Genomic DNA, 20,355 nt, shown 5'->3' with positions numbered 1-20,355 from the left:
ACCATAATCTAGTGGGATTCATCAAGAGATCCAAGCATGTTTCAATATGTGAATATCAACAAATGTGATATGCTACATCAGGGCAGAATGAAAGACACAATCAACGTGGTCATTGACATATGAGTAGGAGAAAGACACTCAGTTAAACTCAACCTCCCTTAAATTTTCAAATATTGAACAAATTTGGCATCTGACAAACTTACCTCAGCATACTAAGGATATTCAGAATAAGCTAAGAGTAATGTCATACTACAGGAAAAAGCTGATAGATATCTCTCAGATCAGGAACAAGATAAGCCCCACTTTGTTCACTTCACTCAGCACAATATGGAAAGGTCCACCCAGAGAAATAACACGGGAAGAAAAAAGAGCATTCACATAGGAAAATAACTCAAAGGTTACTGTTTACAGATGACCTTATAAATGGAAATAAAACAAAAAGAGAAACCCTCCAAATGCTATGAAGATGAAGAAATGAATTCAATCAAGTGGCAATGTACAAAATCAACATTAAAAATCAGTAGTGCTGGGCTGGGGATATAGCCTAGTGGCAAGAGTGCCTGCCTCGGATACAGGAGGCCCTAGGTTCGATTCCCCAGCACCACATATACAGAAAACGGCCAGAAGCGGCGCTGTGGCTCAAGTGGCGGAGTGCTAGCCTTGAGTGGGAAGAAGCCAGGGACAGTGCTCAGGCCCTGAGTCCAAGGCCCAGGACTGGCAAAAAAAACAAAAACAAAAACAAAAAACAAAAATCAGTAGTGCTTCCACATGCTAGTAAAATACAGACTTAGACATATTCTCATTTACAATAGCTACTAAAGGATACCTTGAATAAACTTAGTGAAAATAAAAGGTAAAAATATATCTACACTATTACAAGGCATTGGCTAAAACCACAGAAGAGGAATCAGAAAAGTGGATTGGAAAAAATAAATATTGACAAAATGTCCATATTTTAAGTGATTTACAAGTTCAATGCTGTTCCCACTGAAAAACCTGGTCCATTCTTCACATAAATCATCATCATCATCATCATCATCATCATCATCATCATCATCATATTTGTATTCAGGTATTTTTCAAGGGACTCATTAAAAATACTAAAGACCTCCTAAAAATTAATAAGAATACAATTCAATTAAAAATCATGAAAAACATTTGAAGAGAACTTCAAATAAGTGATATCTGTATGGTAAATATATATGAAAAAATTGTATCATTAATCATCAGGAGATGAACCAGGTTCCCACCTGAATAAAAGACAATCATAACATGCTGAAGTGTTAGAAGAGTGAGAATTGTCCAATGTCCCCAATAGGGACATTCTTTTGGATAAACTAATTTAGATATTTTCAAAGATTAAGGTATAACTTCATAAAATATGGATAAATCCAATGGGCACAGTGTTGAGAGACAACACAAGAACTCACTGAATATTGGCATAATGATTCATAAACCTACAGAATTAACCTAACACGCAATAGCTGTAACTTAACAATGTCCTAACATTAAAATCTAAACCAAAAGGAAGAATACGTATTCCCTAGTGCTTTTTTATAAACTTCAAATGGCTCAGAATAGAGAAATCTTTCATTTTAACCTGTTCTTAGCACAATAGGTTTAATAGTGGCCCTCAAAAAACAGTGTACTTGGAATGTGAAACTGTGACCATTCTAGAAAAGGGGTTTGGAGATACAATGAAGTTAAGGCTCATGAGATGAGCCCATCTCAACTCTGCTGGGGGGAAAAAAAAAGGAAAGCAATCTGGAGGCCATATGAAAACAGAGCAGCAACCTCAGTAGGGGCCACCTCAGTAAAATCTGCTCACGAGTCTGTTTTTATGCTTTATCTAAGCATGTAAAACTAAAATTTCATTGCACAAATTGAAAAGTAAAGAAATGGCATTGTCCATTAACTACCTTAACATTGTAGTGGATAGATCTTAAGCTGCTACTTGTTGAGAGAGAATTAACGATTATGCTCTGTCTGGTTGCCGCTGGTTCTCAGCAGCCCTTTTATTGTAGGTACAAATAGAAATAGTGATACTCTATTTAAAAAAATAAATAAATATTAGAGCAAAAGACTGGAGTGAGTCTGCAGCCAGTCAAGTGCTAGTAAAGTTCATCGGCTAGAGGAAGGAGGCATGAAGTGGATCCCCTCAGACTTTCTGGCAGAAGCTAGCACCGATTAATCCTTATTTCAGAAACTTAGCCTCCCATATAGTGAAAGAATACATTTCTATTACATTCAGCTGCAAAACAGATGGTGGTAATATGTTTCAGCAGACCTAAGGAATAAATACACCTTAATATTTTTAACACCATTTGTTTGATTTTTCTCTTAGGGACAAACAAAACAAAACAAAATAACAACAACAAGAAGCATCAGCTTTCTAAATCTTACCATTTGAACTCTGGCCTATTTGTATAGCACTGGAAGCAAAGTCTTCAATGGTCCCACTCAGAGTTCTCACATCATAAGCTTTGCTATTTTCCTCCAAACCATTGAAGAAGAAGCTGACTTTTGTCTGATGCACCTATAAGAAATCATCACCATCAGTATTTTAAATGCATACATGTTTGTAGCATAATCCCATACTAGCAGTCTTTTTCAAGTTATTTTCCTATCTCTCTACTTTCATGAGGTGGGAGGACTAGAAACAATTTGTTTCAATAGCAAAGCGATACCCCAACATGATTACAAGACTACATATAAATCTACAGTGTACTTCTGTGCCAGGACAATATATCCCAAGGGACTCTCCGGTTGCATAGGTTGTCCGAAAACAAGCTTACTGCCCTGCTTTTTTAAGGTTGTTGTTTGTTTTTTGGGTTTTTTTGAGAATATGATTTTTTTTCAGTGCCATATGAATTTGGAGACAATGTAGAGTACAATAGAGAAAAATATTCGACACGAGGTATACCAGAAATGTATGCCAAAATAAGTTACTAATCCAATATTGTCTTTATAAATATCTACTTACTTAGTTATTGGTATCCAGCTAAGAATTTTTAGAGATATTTAATACAAAATGACAAAAACGTGCCAGTCATATTGTAAGCTAATAAATCAAGGCACATTAATCATGATATCTATCTTAAGAATTAGGAAACATTTTCAGAAATGACAATAATGCTTTTTCTCTTTGCAAACTAAATAATTAGTTTTTGTGGGTCAAATACTTCTTGACCTAACTGTTCATCTGTGATGTAGCAATACAAAAGTAGTCATTGACAATATATAAATATATATTTATTCCAATATTCCAATAATAATTTATTAATAAAAAAGACGTCCAACGATATGATCACAGATTAAAGTTAGATGCTTATAAAATCATATAGAATTTTGGTGTACAATATGATTCCTGAGTAATTAATTCAGTCAACTTTTGTGCAGACCATCTCATAGACCCTCTCCACAAATTCTTGGATAAGAATATGTAATTATAAATACAGTGGTCCTCTCTCCTTTGACATCAACTTTACTCTGTTAACATGGTCTTTTCGCTCAAGTGCTTCTGAGTTAAACATGAAGGGAATCACTATCATTCAAAGTAGTAAACCAATTCAAAGGGCAAATAAAAGGCTCTGAAGGAAGGAAGGACTGAAAGAATAGAGAGATGTAACAATGTCTTGCAATATAGTGGTTGGCGTTAGCACTTATTAGCATTGCATCAAACCACAGCATTAAAAATATCATCCTTCTATGGACTATGAGTAATGACAAGTCAACAAAGATTCATCAGCATAACTGATGTAGCTCACTGGAAAGAGCCTGGGTACATGAGAGCAGGGGAATCATTTTTCCCATCCCACATAATTTTGCAGTGAGCCTACATCTGGTCAATAAAGTCTATTTTTAATGCTTTTCTATTAAAAAGGACTTGCAAGAAATAGAACTGATATACATTTATCCTTTGACATCTTCAAATCATTATGTGAACTATTCCCATAGGAACTCCATTCAAAACTTCTAAGGGGATAGTGGGGAGGGGTTCTATGAATAAAATAGGGAAGGGGGACAAGTTCAGCAAAAAAAAAAACCCTCAATGTGCATATGTGATTAAAAAAAAAACTGGACATTGTGCTGGGGAAAATAGACGGGATGGAGGAGAATGATGGAAAGGGTAACTGTTTTTAAAAAGAAAGCACTGGATATTTATAGGTGGACAGGTTAAATTATACCCTTTTGTACAAGCTATGAAAGTTCATAAAATATATATAAAACAAATTTTTAAAATAAAGATAATAAAATACACTAACACTTCCCCCACACCCCACCAAAAAACCCCATGATTTTAACAATGAACAGGATTTCTCTATATGGCCCTGAGAATCTAAAGTTAATGGTGGGTCCTACGCCCAATAGCAGGGAAAGATAGCATTGTCAATCTAGACAGACATTGTATTTCAATTACTTAAGCTTAGTAGGGCCAAAATAAACATCTGCTCAAGTTGAACCTAAATAGTAACTTCCATTTTTAAGGCTTTGCTTTACTTTAATCAAAGAGTCAAAGTTCAACAAAATAAACACCGGGAAGATGTACTTGAAAGGAATGGGGTAGACTCAAGTGAGAAAGGGTAGAAAAATGAAAAGGAGAAAAAATGGGAAAACTCAGTTCAGATTTCAATGCATATCCTACAAAATTAAGAAGAGTGAGAAAAGGGGTGGTTAGAGGAGAGATGGGTGAGAATGATGAAAGGAGTGATATTGATCAAGAAACATTGTATGCATAAACTCCCTTGTTAAATGGCAACTCCTTTGTACAACTACTTAAGGAAAAACTAAAAGATTCTTCCCAGATTATCTTCACCTAAGTGTACCAACATAAATTTATGTGTTCTTTAAATTTGATCAAATTGTCTTGAGCACTGTTCATATTTATGTGTAGCATTTCCAAATATAGCCAGCTGTGGTAGAAATCATTCTATTTCCACTACACAATAGGACTAAAAGAAGCTGGGTGCTGGTGGCTCACCCCTGTAATCCTAGCTCCTCAGGATGCTGAGATCTGAGGATCACAGTTCAAAGCCAGCCTGGGCAGAAAAATCACTGTGAGACTCTTACCTTCAGCTAATCATTCAAAACTCAGAAGTGGTGCTGTCGCTCAAATGGTAGAGCTCTAGACCTTAAGCACAAAGAGGCTCAGAGACAACAACCAGGCCCAGAGTTCAAGCCCAACAACTGACAGAAAATGAAAGAAAAAAAAAACAAATAAAACAAAGGTACCGTCCCAAGAAAATTAAGGAGAACAAAAAAACCTATCAGTTAATACTACAAATACCTGCAATTTGTCAAAACAGTTATTCAACATACTTTTTCTCCATTCTTATCATCTTTTAATTGTGGAATTTGATGACATTTTAAAGCAAATCTCTTTAATATACATAAAATTATGTACAAGAACCCCAGTGCACCTTCATCTATTATTTTGTGCTGGGTAGAAAGGCTGCCTTTTTTTCTTCCTTTTCCTTTTTCGCTTTTTCTTTCTTTTCCTTTTTTTTTTTTTTTTGCATCCCATTTTTTACAGCCTGTTACTGTCATTTGGTGTTTGACTGTTATCATTATAAAAGATACAGCCTTTTCTACTTTGTTATTGGTAGCATTATCTCATGTTTTACAACATCTTCGCACAACATGCAGGCACATGAAATATAACTAGTGGAAAAGTTCTCGGTGGTATTAATGCATAAAAAAAGAATGTGGTTCCATCTCTACTGTCTTTACCCAGCCAAAAGCTGATGAACAGCCAATTTTCCTTTATCACATTAACACAGCTATGAGGGAAGCACATTTGTTCTAGTCAGCTACACTAAAGATACTATTACCAATCTAACATATACATGTTTTATATCAGCAGTATTCTCAGAGCATGAGGAAGCCAACCATATATTAACACTAGCATGACAGTTTATTTAAGAAAAGAAAATTGTCTCTGTAGAGGGACAGAAGTTGGAAATGTATGGCTAAAGCTCAGTGTCACTGGTCTAATAAAGGTAATAATTCTTAGGCTTTCTTTATAGCAGGTAGCTCCCTTCTGACAGCTCTGTCATATCATTCAAATAAAAATGTTGTCTTTTACAAGTTTAAGTGCACCTTTATTTTGAGTCAGATAGCAAGCATGGCTTTGATTTTCTGTATTCACTGTGTTATTTTGGTAGTCAGGAGTTCAGGACCTCCTCCCTTTTTATTTTTATTTTTTATCAACTCATCACCTATTTGCTTAGTAGAAGAATTCAGTGTCATTGGCAGTGAATTTCAGAAGATGTCCTCATTGAGTTGGTGCTTGAGGAATGAAGAGTGATGACTCCCACAGCCACTCCCTCCCATAGCCCCCTCCCCTCCCGGCCACCTTTCTATAAATAAGATTAAATCTGCCTTGCTTTTTCTGCACCATGTTTCATGTGCCAAGATTCTCCCAACTATTTTACAATTCTGATCTGGGGGCCCCATCACAGGGAAAAGGTGAATACTGGTGGATTTCTGTCATAGCTCACTCTGATCACCCCCTTGCCAGTTATTGAGGGGAATAGGAATATATATGATGGAATTTCTGATTTGTGAAGAGAAAGCCTTTGGTGGAAGCAAACTTCCCATCTCTCTCATTCTCTAGCCCTAGGAGGATGAGAGAAGCTTTGTGCATGTTTATCAATGTGCTTTGAGTGAGTGAGCCGACAACATCGCCAGTAGCAATTGCAGAAGGGCCTTAAAAATCCCTCTCATACGAGATCCAAGGGCACTTTGGAAAGAAGAGATAGATGAGAAGAACATTCTCAAGCCTTTATTCCCTGTGAGTTCCTGATTCAATGTAAATACACTCTTGATCAAATATGTGCTCCTATGAGAGATTGTGTTCATCCCTTGGGGTATAAGAGTATATTACATTTTCTTAAAAAAGACACTATCCCCCTATTTTCCTGCTTGATTAGCAAGGAGTATAATTCAAAAGACATGAAAGTTGCACATCAGTTGAACAGTTATAAATGGAAAATAATACCAAGTCCACCTGAAAAAGGCATACTCATTGTCCACAATTGTGTATCACTTGAAAAACCAGTTATCTGATGGAAAAACAGGTTGTAAGATATCACAAGAAATGTACACACTGCCCTACTATGTAACTGTACCCTCGTTGCACAACACCTTGTAAAAATTTTTTTTTGCTTAATTAATAATAAAAAAATTAAAAAAAAAAGAAAAACCAGTTATCTGTTGTTCTTCTACTATCACTGGCCACGGACTACCCTAAGAAACAGTTCAGTTATTCTAAGGAAAGTAATAGAGAGTATACTATACTGCCCTCCTACATGAAAGTGGGTTTCCCAGTCCCTGGATCCTTCTAATTTAAACTTAATAAAACATCAAACCAGCCTGGTCACCAGTGGCTTGTGCCTGTAATTCTAGCCACTTATGAGGCTGAGATCTGAAGACAATGGTTCAAAGCCATCTGGGCAGAAAAGTTCCCATGAGACTCATCTTCAGGTTAACCACTCAAACATTGGAAATGGAGCTGTGGCTCAAAGTGGTGGAGCACTAGCCTTAAGCAAAAGAGCTCAGAGACAGCATCCAAGACCCAAATTCAAGCCTCACAACCAACAAAGCAAAACAAAACATTAACAACAAAACATCAAACCAGTATCCACAGTGGCTCTATGATGTACACCAAGAAAAGTAAAGATCTTTTCTCTCAAAAAGATCACGTACAAGATCACAAAATAGCTCTAATATATTGAGAAATTTTCAAATCTGTATAAATGATGATACTTGTTTAAAATGTAAGTATTTAACTGCAATAAATTCAATAATTCATTGTCTTCATAGAGTAGCTTTGAGAACTTCCACCTTCTATTAGTGTGTGCTATGTAGCACAGATATTTTCAACTTCTCTATGGGATTTGCCTTCTTGGAATTAATTGCAAACCTCCCACAAATATTCATTTTCTTAGTCTTATGGGTCTTATCTTAAAGCAAAACCATTTTGGGGGTGCTAAATAACATCTTTTTTACTATATTTAGCAAGAAATAGATTGGCAGCATGTCCAAAATTCAAATTCACCCTTCAAAACGATGATGGATTATACAAATAGAATGAACATCCTTTCAAATGTTAAAGAATTCAAACAAAAAAAAGAAAGAAAATCACTGTGATCTATATTACAAGGAAAAACTTTGGGGAGGAAAAAAAAACTTAAATTTCCTGAAATAGAAGTTACCCTGAAATAGAAATTTCTATTTCTAAGTGGAAGAAAGATTTACATAAATGATTCTACTATATCTGTAATTTTTAAGCCTAAGACAATTTATCCTGAAAACTCCTTACGATTACATCAAAATACTTGGTATATTCTCCTGCATGAGAACACATAGACTCCCATAGTCTAGTTGATTACGATTGCCCAACTAAGGTGTTCTGAGGGTTTTCCTAACTCATCTCACCTGATTTTGTTGCTAACTTTCACCATCAACCAACCTCCAGTATCATTGGTCTAGGGTTCATATGCTATTCAATATTAACTTTAGGATTTATTCCTATTTTTATTATATAGGCATTTACCTCCATTTTGCTCCACTTAACACATACATCTGAAAATCCACATGTTTCAATAGTACTTTACTACTTCCACATAACAAAAGTAGTTGATGTTCATATTTATTATAAAATTGGGATGTGAGGTATTGTTCTAATGCCATGTGCATTGATTCTTTCATCTTCACAGGCAGGCTAGTTGTTATCTTCATAAAGATAATAACACTGTGACATATTGAAAACAAAATTAATCTGAGATCATATAGAAGACTCTGTTATTTGATCCTCAACCAGTTTTAAGTCGGTTAAGTCCAGCCATTTGGGTGATTGGATGTATTCTTGTGACTCACTGCCACAACTCTCTCTAATCATGATGCAGAATGGGGGCTTCTCTCACAATGGGATCTGCACACTGCCATCCCTTAGCCTGTCACACTTCATCCACAATGAAAATACCTAATACCTCTGAGGACTTTTAGAACCCGTTAGTCTTTGAACTGCTTTTTACATTATACATCTTCAAACTGAAAGTTATCTTTCTGTGTCTTCAACTCATAAATCCTAGTTCTAACAATTGAGAACACACTAAACACATCTAATCTCCTTTCCATACAAGGCTTGACATAAATGAAAGAATATTTTTAAGAAGTCATCCCTCTCCTAAATCTCTCTCCAGATGAATATGATTATTTCTTTGATATTCTAAATGTGACATTATTTTAAGTCTCTTCCTTTCTGAAATTTGGCTCCATATGTGTTATAGTATCTAGATATTGTTTGACCTTTTAAATTGATACAGGATTATTGTCACTTTAATAAAATTCAAAATTGCTTGCTAAATTTTGCCAATGACATCATGGAGCTAAACTGAGAAATTAAATTGAGCTAATTAATCACTCAAGTGGTAAATCTGTATTTTTTAACTGTCTTGACTTCTAAATCATATCTATCTCATAGGGTACATATGTAGGTGGTTTTTATGCCCCTAAGGGCAGGAATTTATCTATTTTATTTCATCTTGTTAGAATTAACCCCTTGGCCTAAGATATCAAAATCCTCTTCTTTTCTTTTTTTTCCTTGTCTGTCATGGGTCTTGAACCCAGGATGGGCATGGGCACTGTTTTCGAACACTTTTGCTCAAGGCTAGTACTCTACTACAGCTATCATAGCAATAGCTCCACTTCTGGTTTTCTGGTGATTGATTGGAGACAAGAATCTCATATGGACTTTTCCCTTGGGCTGGCTTGAAACCGTGATCCTCAGATCTCAGCCTCCTGAGTAGCTAGGATTATAGGAGTGAGTCACTAGCTTTCAGCTCAAATCCTTTATGGATGCCTTTTCTGTCATTCAATATATTTGCCATCTTTCTAAGATTAATGCCATTTACAAATTTGGTGAATGTGCTTTATATGCAGTGCAGAAACCCAAAAAATTCTGTCTCATACCCCCAAAATACAACTACCAAAACAGTCTGTTACATGCTTAACAGTAAAGAGAATACACCATTCTCTATTGAATATAATATATCATAGTATTATATTTCATATACTTTCTAGGGAAGTACTTGAAGTCTTCAGATTGTTAAGAATTCTAACCAGGAATTTATTTTTAAAAATATACTTCTAGATAGGAGCTTGTGGCTATAATCCTAGCTACTCAGGAGGCTGATAACTGAGGATCATGGTTCAAAGCCAGCCTGAGCAAGTTAGTCCAGTCCATGAGACTCTTATCACCAGAAAACCTTAAGTGATGCTGTGGCTCAAAGTCGTAAACCACTGGCCTTGAGCAAAGAAGCTCAGGAATAGCACCTAGGCCCCAGGTTCAAGCCCCACAACTGACATACATAGATAGATAGATAGATAGATAGATAGATAGATAGATAGATAGATAGATAGATAGATTTATATGTATATATTATATATAGTTTTATCACAAAAACAAAAGCAAATGTACACTTACACTAGACATGAGTTAGAACTGCTAGAATTCAAATCCTATTAAATAATGAATAATTTTATTAATTTTAAAATGCATGTTTTTCCATGAATATCTTCTCAATTTTGTGTCATCTTTGATAGTTTTAGTCCCATAAATAGTACTGAACAATATTTGTTAAAGATATTAATCAGGCTGGGTGCTGGTGGCTGATGCCTGCAATCCTCACTACTCAGGAGACTGAGATCTGAGGATCACAGCTCAAAGCCAGCACTGGCAGAAAAGTCTGTGTTTTATAATTCATATTTATAGAATCCAAATCTCTCATATTTCTTCACATGTCATTTTTTCCTCAGGTAAGCAGTGACTGTCAAAACTAAGTCTGAAAATTTAGTGGGCTATGTATTTTAGAATAGCTCCCTCTTTGTAAAGCCTGGATTAGCTTACCATAAAGGTCAACAGGCCTCAGAAATGTGAAGCCTAGATAAAAACACTTGTTATGAAAAACATTTGTGTATTGGTTTTACTCATTAAAAATGAAAACATAATGAGCTTATAACTGTTTTCAGTATATTTTTAAGAGCAAAGAATGAAGGTAGGTATTAAAAGGTGAGAATTACCATGGATATATTTACTATTAAAGAAATGTAATACCCATTGTCTCTCACACAATGCTCTCAGTTAAGCATATTTCAATGGTGTTTTGTACTTTCTAATATTTGAAACAATGGATATTTGTAAATTAGTATAGCTCCCATCATGCAAATATAATTACTACCTGCCACAAATTGACCTTTGAATTTGAATTTACACTTACTCAAGTTGGGTTGAGATCTCAAGACTTCTTTGAAAAGCAAGTGTTACAAGGATTACAAGGTTTAGGATTAACTAAATCTGTATTGTCACTCAGATCTCAGCTACTTTTTAGGAAGTTCTTTTAATACCCACACAGATCTAAATTATTATCTTTTAGCTTCCTATCACATTATTCTTTTTTAATTCTCTTGATATTGTTTTTTCACTCAGTAGATTTCCTATTTATCTCGGAATCATTTAATATATATGCACATAAAATAATATCAGCTCTAATCAGTTAACTGCATTAGTCTTCAATTTTGGAACAAAGCTCTTCTGATTCATACATGGATTTCATTCAGCACAACTCTCTTGTAAAGTAACATTTTTAGTAATTTTTTGTCATTTTTTCCCATTCACTCTTCATTTATAATAATGAAATTCCTTTTCTTGAACTTCATTTCATAAAATGCTATTTTATATGTTTGTACTCGCATAGTTTTTGAGTCTTTGAGATCTGCTTCTATGCACATCCTCTTTTGGCCTCAATGTGTGACTGGCTAGAGACCTGCATTATTTATCATGCCCTAGGTTATATATTTAAAACCATTCAGTGTGTTTTCTTTTCTTTTCCTTTTACCTTATTAGTTTGTTTGTGTTTGAGAGAGTAAAGGAAGCACAGAAAAAGTGGAAGAGTGAACAAATACAATGATGGTACTCTCTAGACACTTTATAGAATCAGAACTGTACATCATATGGGTAGGGACGAGAGGGAAAAACTGGGAGAGAGGGAGGGAAGGGGAGACATGGTTTAAAAAAATTGTACTCACTACCTGACTCATGTAACTGTAACCCCTCTATATATTACCTCTATAATAACAATCACAAAATAATAGTAATGAAATAACATGTGGGAATGTCTCTCACTACCCTTGACTGAATCAGTCACTGTGAACAAGTAGAGGTATGCAACACAATCCTTTCCTTGGCATGGGTTGTAGCAGGATAGATCAGGAGACAGGGAAATTAAAATCATACATTCTAACAGGATCAGACTCAAACATTAAAACTAAGAAGTAAAAACGAAACACACACACACACACACACACACACACACTCACACACACTATTTACCCTACCACACACCTTCTTTTTTATGTTAAGTTACAAAAATAGGACAGAAAGGCATTATCTACATCTGCCTTCTGTGAAGTGCTAAGAACACAAAGAGCTGTAAACACTTCACAACTGGAAAAAAAAAAAAAAGAAAAGGAAAGAAAAGCATGCCTAACAAAGGAAGACTTTTTATTTATAACTCACTTGAGATTTCAACATTTCATTTTTCTCTTACACTTTTTCATTATGAGGAGTCAATCTCTGCCTAGGCTTTTATGCTATCAGACTAGCCAGATGATATTAAGTTGCCAATGATTTTACCAAAGATTAACTCTAAGGAACAAGAGACTTACAAGGTAGAGAAATATCATTCTATCAGAACCCACCCATTGCACTGTCTCCAAACTTGCGACGTCCTATGTCTCTAAGGAAAATGAAACAATTGAAAAGCTTGAGGACCCAATTAAATTACATGCAGTTGCCCAGAAGTCTACAAGTCTGGAATTTAGAAGGAACCTAGATTTTAATGGACACACCTGTTGCAGGATACTGAAGGAGCTGAAAGATCTCGATCCTTCATATCAAAGAATCTGAAGACAAAAGGGATACAACATAAATGGCTAAACTAAAGGTATATGTTTACGTGTGTAAAAAACCCTCAAGTTTACTTGAAACACTATTTTAAATGGGCACAAATTAAAGTAATGTTACCTAAAAAGGAAAATTGATGAGAAATTCCAGTTTTGTTTCAGATTTTCTTCCCTGATATTCAAAAGAGAGAGTTAGTCTGATAATGAAACTGAATTGAGAGGCACTATAAAATTGATGGACAACATCATAGAAAATAGATATTGTAATGTAACTTGAAAAACAAGATTCACTCTTGGTAAATGGAAGGTAAGTTAGGATGAACACATATTTAGAATGACATCTGTTTGTAAGTAGCTAAAATATTTATGAATGACACTATCAATATCTTGTATTTTCTATGAAATAATGATATACCCAGCACCAGGCAGAATTAAAATCTACAATCAACAAAAATCAGAGATCAGAAATGCTAAGACCAAACTGGGCATCAGTAGCTTATGCCTACTAGCTACTCAGAGGAGGCTAAGACCTGAGGATCATGGTACAAAGCTAGCCTGGGCAGGAAAGTCCATGAGACATTTGTCTCCAATTAACCACCAAAAAGCCAGAAGTGGAGCTATGGCTCAAATGGCAGAGAGCTGGCCTTGAGCAAAAGAAGCTCAGGAACAGCATACAGGACCTGAGTTCAAGTCCCAAGAATGGCACAAAGAAACAAATGGAAGAAAGAAAGGGAAGGAGGGACAGAGGGAGGGAGCAAAGGGGGGGAGGGAGGGTATTAATAAAACAAAAATGTTCTAAGGGTTGTGCAGAGACCAGTGTTTTTCTGCTTAATGAGCAATATTAAGACATTGTATATTATTTTAAGGAAATTCCAACTAACTTCTAGACTATAGTGAAGTTCAGAGAAGGCTGAGTAGGAGGGATATCTGAGAAGAGAAAAGGAAACCATTGAAGTTAATGTGAAATAAAATATGGGAGACAAACAAGAAGCACTATGAACCCAGAGATTTTATAAAGGTTTCAGGAAAAAAGACCACTGGTTTATACAATCAGCCTTGTCTTAAAAGACTACAAAGCAATATCCAATGGAATGAAGATTTCTGTTTCAGATAGAAGGGAATAAAGGGAATATATATATATATTTTTTAAATTTACTATTGTACATCCATTATTAAAGAATTTTAATGTACTTATTCCATCATACATCACTTCTATATCAATATCTCTTACTGTGTGTGTGTGTGTGTGTGTGTGTGTGTGTGTGTGTGTGTGTGTGTATTCCAGTACTGTGGTTTGAACTCAGTGCTTGGACACTGTCCCTTATATTTTTTCAACTCAAGACTAGTTTACTCCACTTCTGACTTTTTGCTAGTGAATTAGAGGTAAGTTTCTTCTGTTTTACTTATTTAATTTTTTATAGTTGGCTGGCTTTGAATCACACTGTTCAGATCGTAGACTCTTGAGTAGCTTGCATTGCAGGCATGAGCCACTGACACTTGGTTATATCAACATTTAGTATCAAATTCACTCAATATTTTTACTTTGTTCATGGTTTGTTATATTGGCAATCTATTACATGACAGTGTCATTGTGGCATACACAAAGAAATAAATTGCCTTGAATACATTTTTTTAAACTACATAATACAAAATCTACCTGCTAATGTACAATAAAATCTATCTATGTAATAACTTTTAACCAGCCAAAGATAACAAGCAAGACTACACTAAAGCCACCAGCCCAGCTATGTTCATCACAGCACAATTTGCCATCACTAAAATATGGAATCAACCCAGATGCCCCTCAATAGATGAGTGGATCAAGAAACTGTGGTACATATACACAATTGAATTCTATACCTCTGTTAGAAAGAATGACAATGCCTCATTAGTAAGGAAATGGAAGAACTTGGAAAAAATTATATTAAGTGAAGTGAGCCAGACAAAGAAACTATAGACTCTATAGTTTCCTCCATGGGTAATAATTAGTATACATCTAGGATAGTCCTAGTAGAAGACCCCAGTAGCTCAATAGCTACGTGCATATGAACACATATGATGATGCTAAGTGAAATGAACTCCAAGTTATGGAAATAAGTGGTTTACCATTGTCATTGTTATTTTCAATTTGCCATCTGAATTTATTCTTTCTTTGTTGTCCTTCCCCCCCACCAGAATTTTATCCCTAATGTCACTCTTATGAATTTTGGTACACCTATGTTTTTTGGAACTAGGGAAGGGAAGGAGAACACCAAAATGGAGAGAGAAAGGGTAAAAGGGAACCAATGCAACAGCAATACTTAGAAAACTATATGCCATAATCCAACTACACACTGGGTGGGGGGAGGGAAATGGAGAGAGGGAAAGGAGGGAGAAAAATGAGGGGGAAGGTAGCAAGTTTGATAAGAATGTACTCACTGATTTATATATGAAACTGTAACCACTCGGTGCATCATTTTGACCATAAATAAATGAATTAATTTTAAAAGAAAGTGCTATACAATAGAGAAAATGAGAACAAATTAGGAGAAGGGACTATAGAACTTCTCATAAAAATTTTATTTGTTTTGGTTATTCACATATGTATATAAAAAATAAAGAGGAAGGAGAAAATGCACATGGTATAAGGAAACCTGGGTGGAGGTTATTGGAAGGGTTTGTATGAAAATGACCATGAAATACCATGAAATAGTTGTATGAACTCAGACATTATTGTTAATGAGCTACATTCATTTAGCTTAACAATTGTTCACAATGAGATACAGATGCACAGCCTGACAATTTTTGAAGGGTCTTAACCGCCCAAGGCTTGCAAACAGGCTGTCCTATTTCCAGTACTTGATGGTAGCATCATTCACTTACTAATTCACTCACCAAAAAAAATCAATAAAAATATCAAAAAATATCAAAAAGCCCCAGAATGAATAGCAGTAAACTAGGTAAGATCTTTGACCTGAAAGTTCCAAAGCATAGACACACATAGTTAATCAAGTGAGTTGGGACTATTTCTCAGAAACACTGGGTCCACCTCTATTCCAATTTTGAGATTTCAAAAGACTTCCTGGAGAATTTGATGTCAAAACGGTTAACAGAATAGCTTAATAATGTGACTTATGGAATGGTAACAACTTTGTATAATAACTTCATAATAATAACTACATTTGTAAGGAAGTTAATGGAAACATGCTTACACTGAATGAACAGTAAGGAAAAGAATTCTTGGTGAAGAATATAGGTAGTCGTAAACTTGTAAGGATGATGGATGAATTTGAAGAACAGACACTTCAGTATTACTATTACATGCAGAAGGAAGATAAAATTGTCAGCACAATTGTCATTAAAGATCAAGCTAAGGAATCCCAAAACTTAGGGAACACTTCAAATTTTTATTATTATCTTTAAAAGGTTGTACAAAGGAGTTGTCATTTAACAAAGAAGTTTAGGAGTGCAATGTATCTTGACCAATGTCACCCCCTTTCAACATTTTCATCCCTCACTTTGGCCCAACCCTTTCCTTACTTATCTTAGATTTGCAGCATATATAACTGATTCTTGACTGTATTCTCCCCCCTTTTCCTCTTTCATTCATCTAACCTTCTCCACTCGGCCCCACACTTTCTTTTGAAGGTAGCCATTTCCTGGTGCAGACTGAATCTTTATTACCTAGGGCAGTTCCTGGTACATAGTAAATTCTTAGTATGTATTTATAAAAGGCAAATAAACTCAAATATTGGCAATTACTTAGCCTACGTTCATAGCATGCAGCTATTCAGGACTGATTTCCTACAAGGCACTGCATGAGATAATGCAGGGAATTCAAACTGAAAGCAGACCTTACAATATTTAATGTTGGAATGCTCATTGACAGAACTGTGGCAATATAAACTTAGGTACTATGAAATTTTGCAAACATGAATACAAGCATAATGCTACATGTTACAATTTTGAATGCAATATCCCAGAGAGAAAGTATAGAGTGAAAAGTACTTGTTACCTTTTAACAACACAAGTAAAGAACCGGAGTGAAAGAAGAGATGCCCTACTGCATACCTACTGCATACAACAAGGGAGGAAAAATTTGACTACAGATCCTGTAGGATAGAATTGTGAAGAAAACTCAAAGACATAATAGCAGCCATCATTTAATGATTAAAAGGGTGGCTCAAATATTCAAAGAAAACATTACCATATTTTCAAGAAGACCATATTCCCAACAACCTGTAAAAATGATGACTTTACACCAAGATATATACTTCTTTTATTCTGTTTATGTCAAGATCTTTTTTTTTCCAATTTTTATTATCAAACTGATGTACAGAAAGGTTACAGTTTCATACATTAGGCTTTGGATATATTTCTTGTACTGTTTGTTACCTTGTCCCTCATACCCCCACTCCCACCTCCCCCTTACCCTTTCCCCCCACTGAGGTGTTCAGTTCACTTACACCAAACAGTTTTGCAAGTATTGCTTTTGTAGTTGTTTGTCTTTTTTTACCCTGTGTTTCTCAATTTTGGTATTCCCTTTCAATTTCCTAGTTCCAATACCAGTATACACGGTTTCCAATATACTCAGATAAGATTACAGAGATATACTTCTAAGGAATTTTAAGGATGAAGAAAGAAATTCACAAGAATCCCACAACATTTTTTTTAAGCAGGTAAGCAGGTTACAGCAATCTGTGTAGGATTTCTTCTCAAGTGTGTCTCAGACTTTTCCTAGCAGGAAATGAGAGGAAATATGAAAAAAAATTCATATTTGTGAGGACAGATATTACAAGAATGCCAGGATGCTGAAGGTACATGCCATCCACATTACCTTTCAAAAGGTGGAAATGCTCTTAAGTAGAGGACACCAGTCAAACGCAGAAATTAAGCAAGTGTGTTACAAAATGGGTACTGGTATGTATTTTATCCATCTAAATGTCATGTAAAATTAAAATAGCAGTTATGATTAAAATACTTGAAGAAAAAATAGAATATGGAATATGGACTTTTATATCACACACTGGATTCTGTTGTTGTTGTTATTGTTGTTTTTTAAATTGTGCCAGTATTGGGGCTTGAGCTCCAGTCTTTTGATCTTCACTGTTGTTGTTTAACACATAGATGATGCTCTGCCACTTGAGCCATACTTCTATTTCCAACTTTTTGCTGTTTAAGTAGAGATAAGAATATCATAGACATGACTGTCCAACATTGTCTTTGAAGTAGGGTTCTCGGATCTCAGCCAACTAAGTAGCTGAGGTAGGGTAGCATGAGTCACTGACACCTCCTATGATGGATTCTTAATTCATAGTTTATTCCCATAGAAACCAGAATATGAGGAGGAGAAAGGACTATAAACCCAAAGATGTCATCATTTCTTTACTTTCATAGGGCTCTTAAATAACTTCACATCCAAAATTTATGAATTGAGGAATATAGGCTTAAATTATTTTTACATGGAGATTTTAAAATATTCTTTAGTACAAATAAAATCAAATTTTATATCTTTCAAATTACCAAAGAGGGAAAAACACTTCTAAACATATTAAAATGACTTAATTGCCAATAAATAAGGCAAATCTCTTTATGGGGAGGGAGGGAGGGAGCAGAATGAGGGAGGGAACAGAAAGAGAGGGATGGGTAGATGAGGTGCAATAATGCTCAGAAGAAGAAAAACACATGTGGCTGGCAGTAAGACTTGATAAAATATGAACCAGGAACAGTAGCATATGAAAATGAATTGTTTTGTCTCACATTTGAGGAAAAGCAAAAAGATACCTTTCTGTATTGACAGGCATATGTGAGTCAAGCACTCCTTCATTTTTGGTAGAGGGTTACATTAGTTAAATGTTTTCTGAAGGCAATCTGTCAATATGTACTGAAAATAAGGTTATGTACCCCGTTAGAATCAACAGCTGCACCTCTGAAATTTGCCCTTGGGGCTATAGTGAGGATGAAGCTCCAATTGCAAATCATTAATTTATAGTGACTTCCAACCTTTTATTTTCCTTTGGTATTGTTCTACAATCTATACATTGTACAGAAAGCAGTTAGATAAACATTTTGAGGATATGTTCTTAAAGAGAAAGAACCAAAATGAAATTAAAAAGCAGAGAAGTTGGGCAGGGGATATGGCCTAGTGGCAAGAGTGCCTGCCTCATATACATGAGGCCCTGGGTTCGATTCCCCAGCACCACATATACAGAAAATGGCCAGAAGTGGCGCTGTGGCTCAAGTGGCAGAGTGCTAGCCTTGAGCAAAAAGAAGCCAGGGACAGTGCTCAGGCCCTGAGTCCAAGACCCAGGACTGGCCAAAAAAAAATAAAATTTTAAAAAAAATGCAGAGAAGTTATCAACACTGTATGTGTATTTGTGTGTGTGTGTGTGTGTGTGTGTGTGTGTGTGTGTGTGTCCCTAGGCTAGAAGTGAATAGCATGGACTGAATAGATCTTATGCCATACAAGTGTCTAGTGGTTGAACATTGTTCTATAGCTTGATGTCATCTATAATCTGATGTCATTATTTGGGGTGACTGTATCTCAGAAAGAGAGTATTTAGTGTGATTGAGTAGGGCATAAACAAGAAAGTAAAAATACATGGTCATTGACTAAAAGATGATGACACAGAGATAATCTATGTACAAGGTAATGTTTTATTGTCTCTTGGTGATGCCCAAGGTGTTGGCATTTGCAAAAACACAGGTAAGTATTGACAAAAGGCGCATAGTTTGCTTGCTAGGCTTTAAGGGACTATTGCTTTCCAAAACTAGGTTAAAGAAAAAATAGGAGTGAAATTCCTGTATCTCTACCAGCTACCAGAGTCAGGTACTTGGAGAAAGGTGAAAGAAGAATAAGCACCATGTAAGACAAAGTCTCTGCAGAATTATTGACAGGAATTTGAAGTACATTGGCAGCGACACATTTACAGCGTGTGGTTCACTAAACACAGCCCCAAGTGCAGGATGAAAATTCAGAAGTGAAGGTCAAACCAAAACTTGAAGAATACATGACAAGAAACATAATTATACATTGAAATAGGATAACAATGGTGTATGATAACGATTGTGTAATTAAAAGATTTACAGTACTACTGCAATCAGGGTGATGGTTCGCTGTGGTACTGTATTTATACCGAGCCAACTTCTGCTACAGAAATTCTCCTCCAGTATCCAGTTCAATATTACCAGGCACTCATGACCCCCTAACCTGACATGAAATCCTCCTTAAATTTTCATCATGGTATGGTCTTGCATAGTCTACACAAGGCAAACTTGAACTTCACCCTTTCCAGTCATCGTACGAGCATTGTAATCCCAATGGCTTTGTACATCCTGACTACAATCTGGAAATCCTCACTCTTCATTGCAAACTTTTCAATCATTAAGTTCCAAGTTAAATTCCTTACA

At 35.5% G+C, this 20,355-nt stretch overlaps 1 protein-coding gene across 1 annotated transcript in view; it reads right to left on the bottom strand.

Moving 5' to 3' along the window:
• Ush2a (usherin) overlaps positions 1-20,355 on the bottom strand; it is a 618,626-nt gene that overhangs the window by 577,964 nt on the left and 20,307 nt on the right. The window contains exon 3 of the mRNA XM_048356772.1: positions 2,404-2,536. Within this exon, the coding sequence (XP_048212729.1) occupies positions 2,404-2,536 (133 nt within the window). The remainder of the gene's footprint in view (positions 1-2,403; positions 2,537-20,355) is intronic.

Source organism: Perognathus longimembris, chromosome 11 (genome assembly GCF_023159225.1).
Source record: "Perognathus longimembris pacificus isolate PPM17 chromosome 11, ASM2315922v1, whole genome shotgun sequence".
Classification (NCBI taxonomy): domain Eukaryota; kingdom Metazoa; phylum Chordata; class Mammalia; order Rodentia; family Heteromyidae; genus Perognathus; species Perognathus longimembris.
This window is presented reverse-complemented; position numbering and strand designations above follow the sequence as displayed.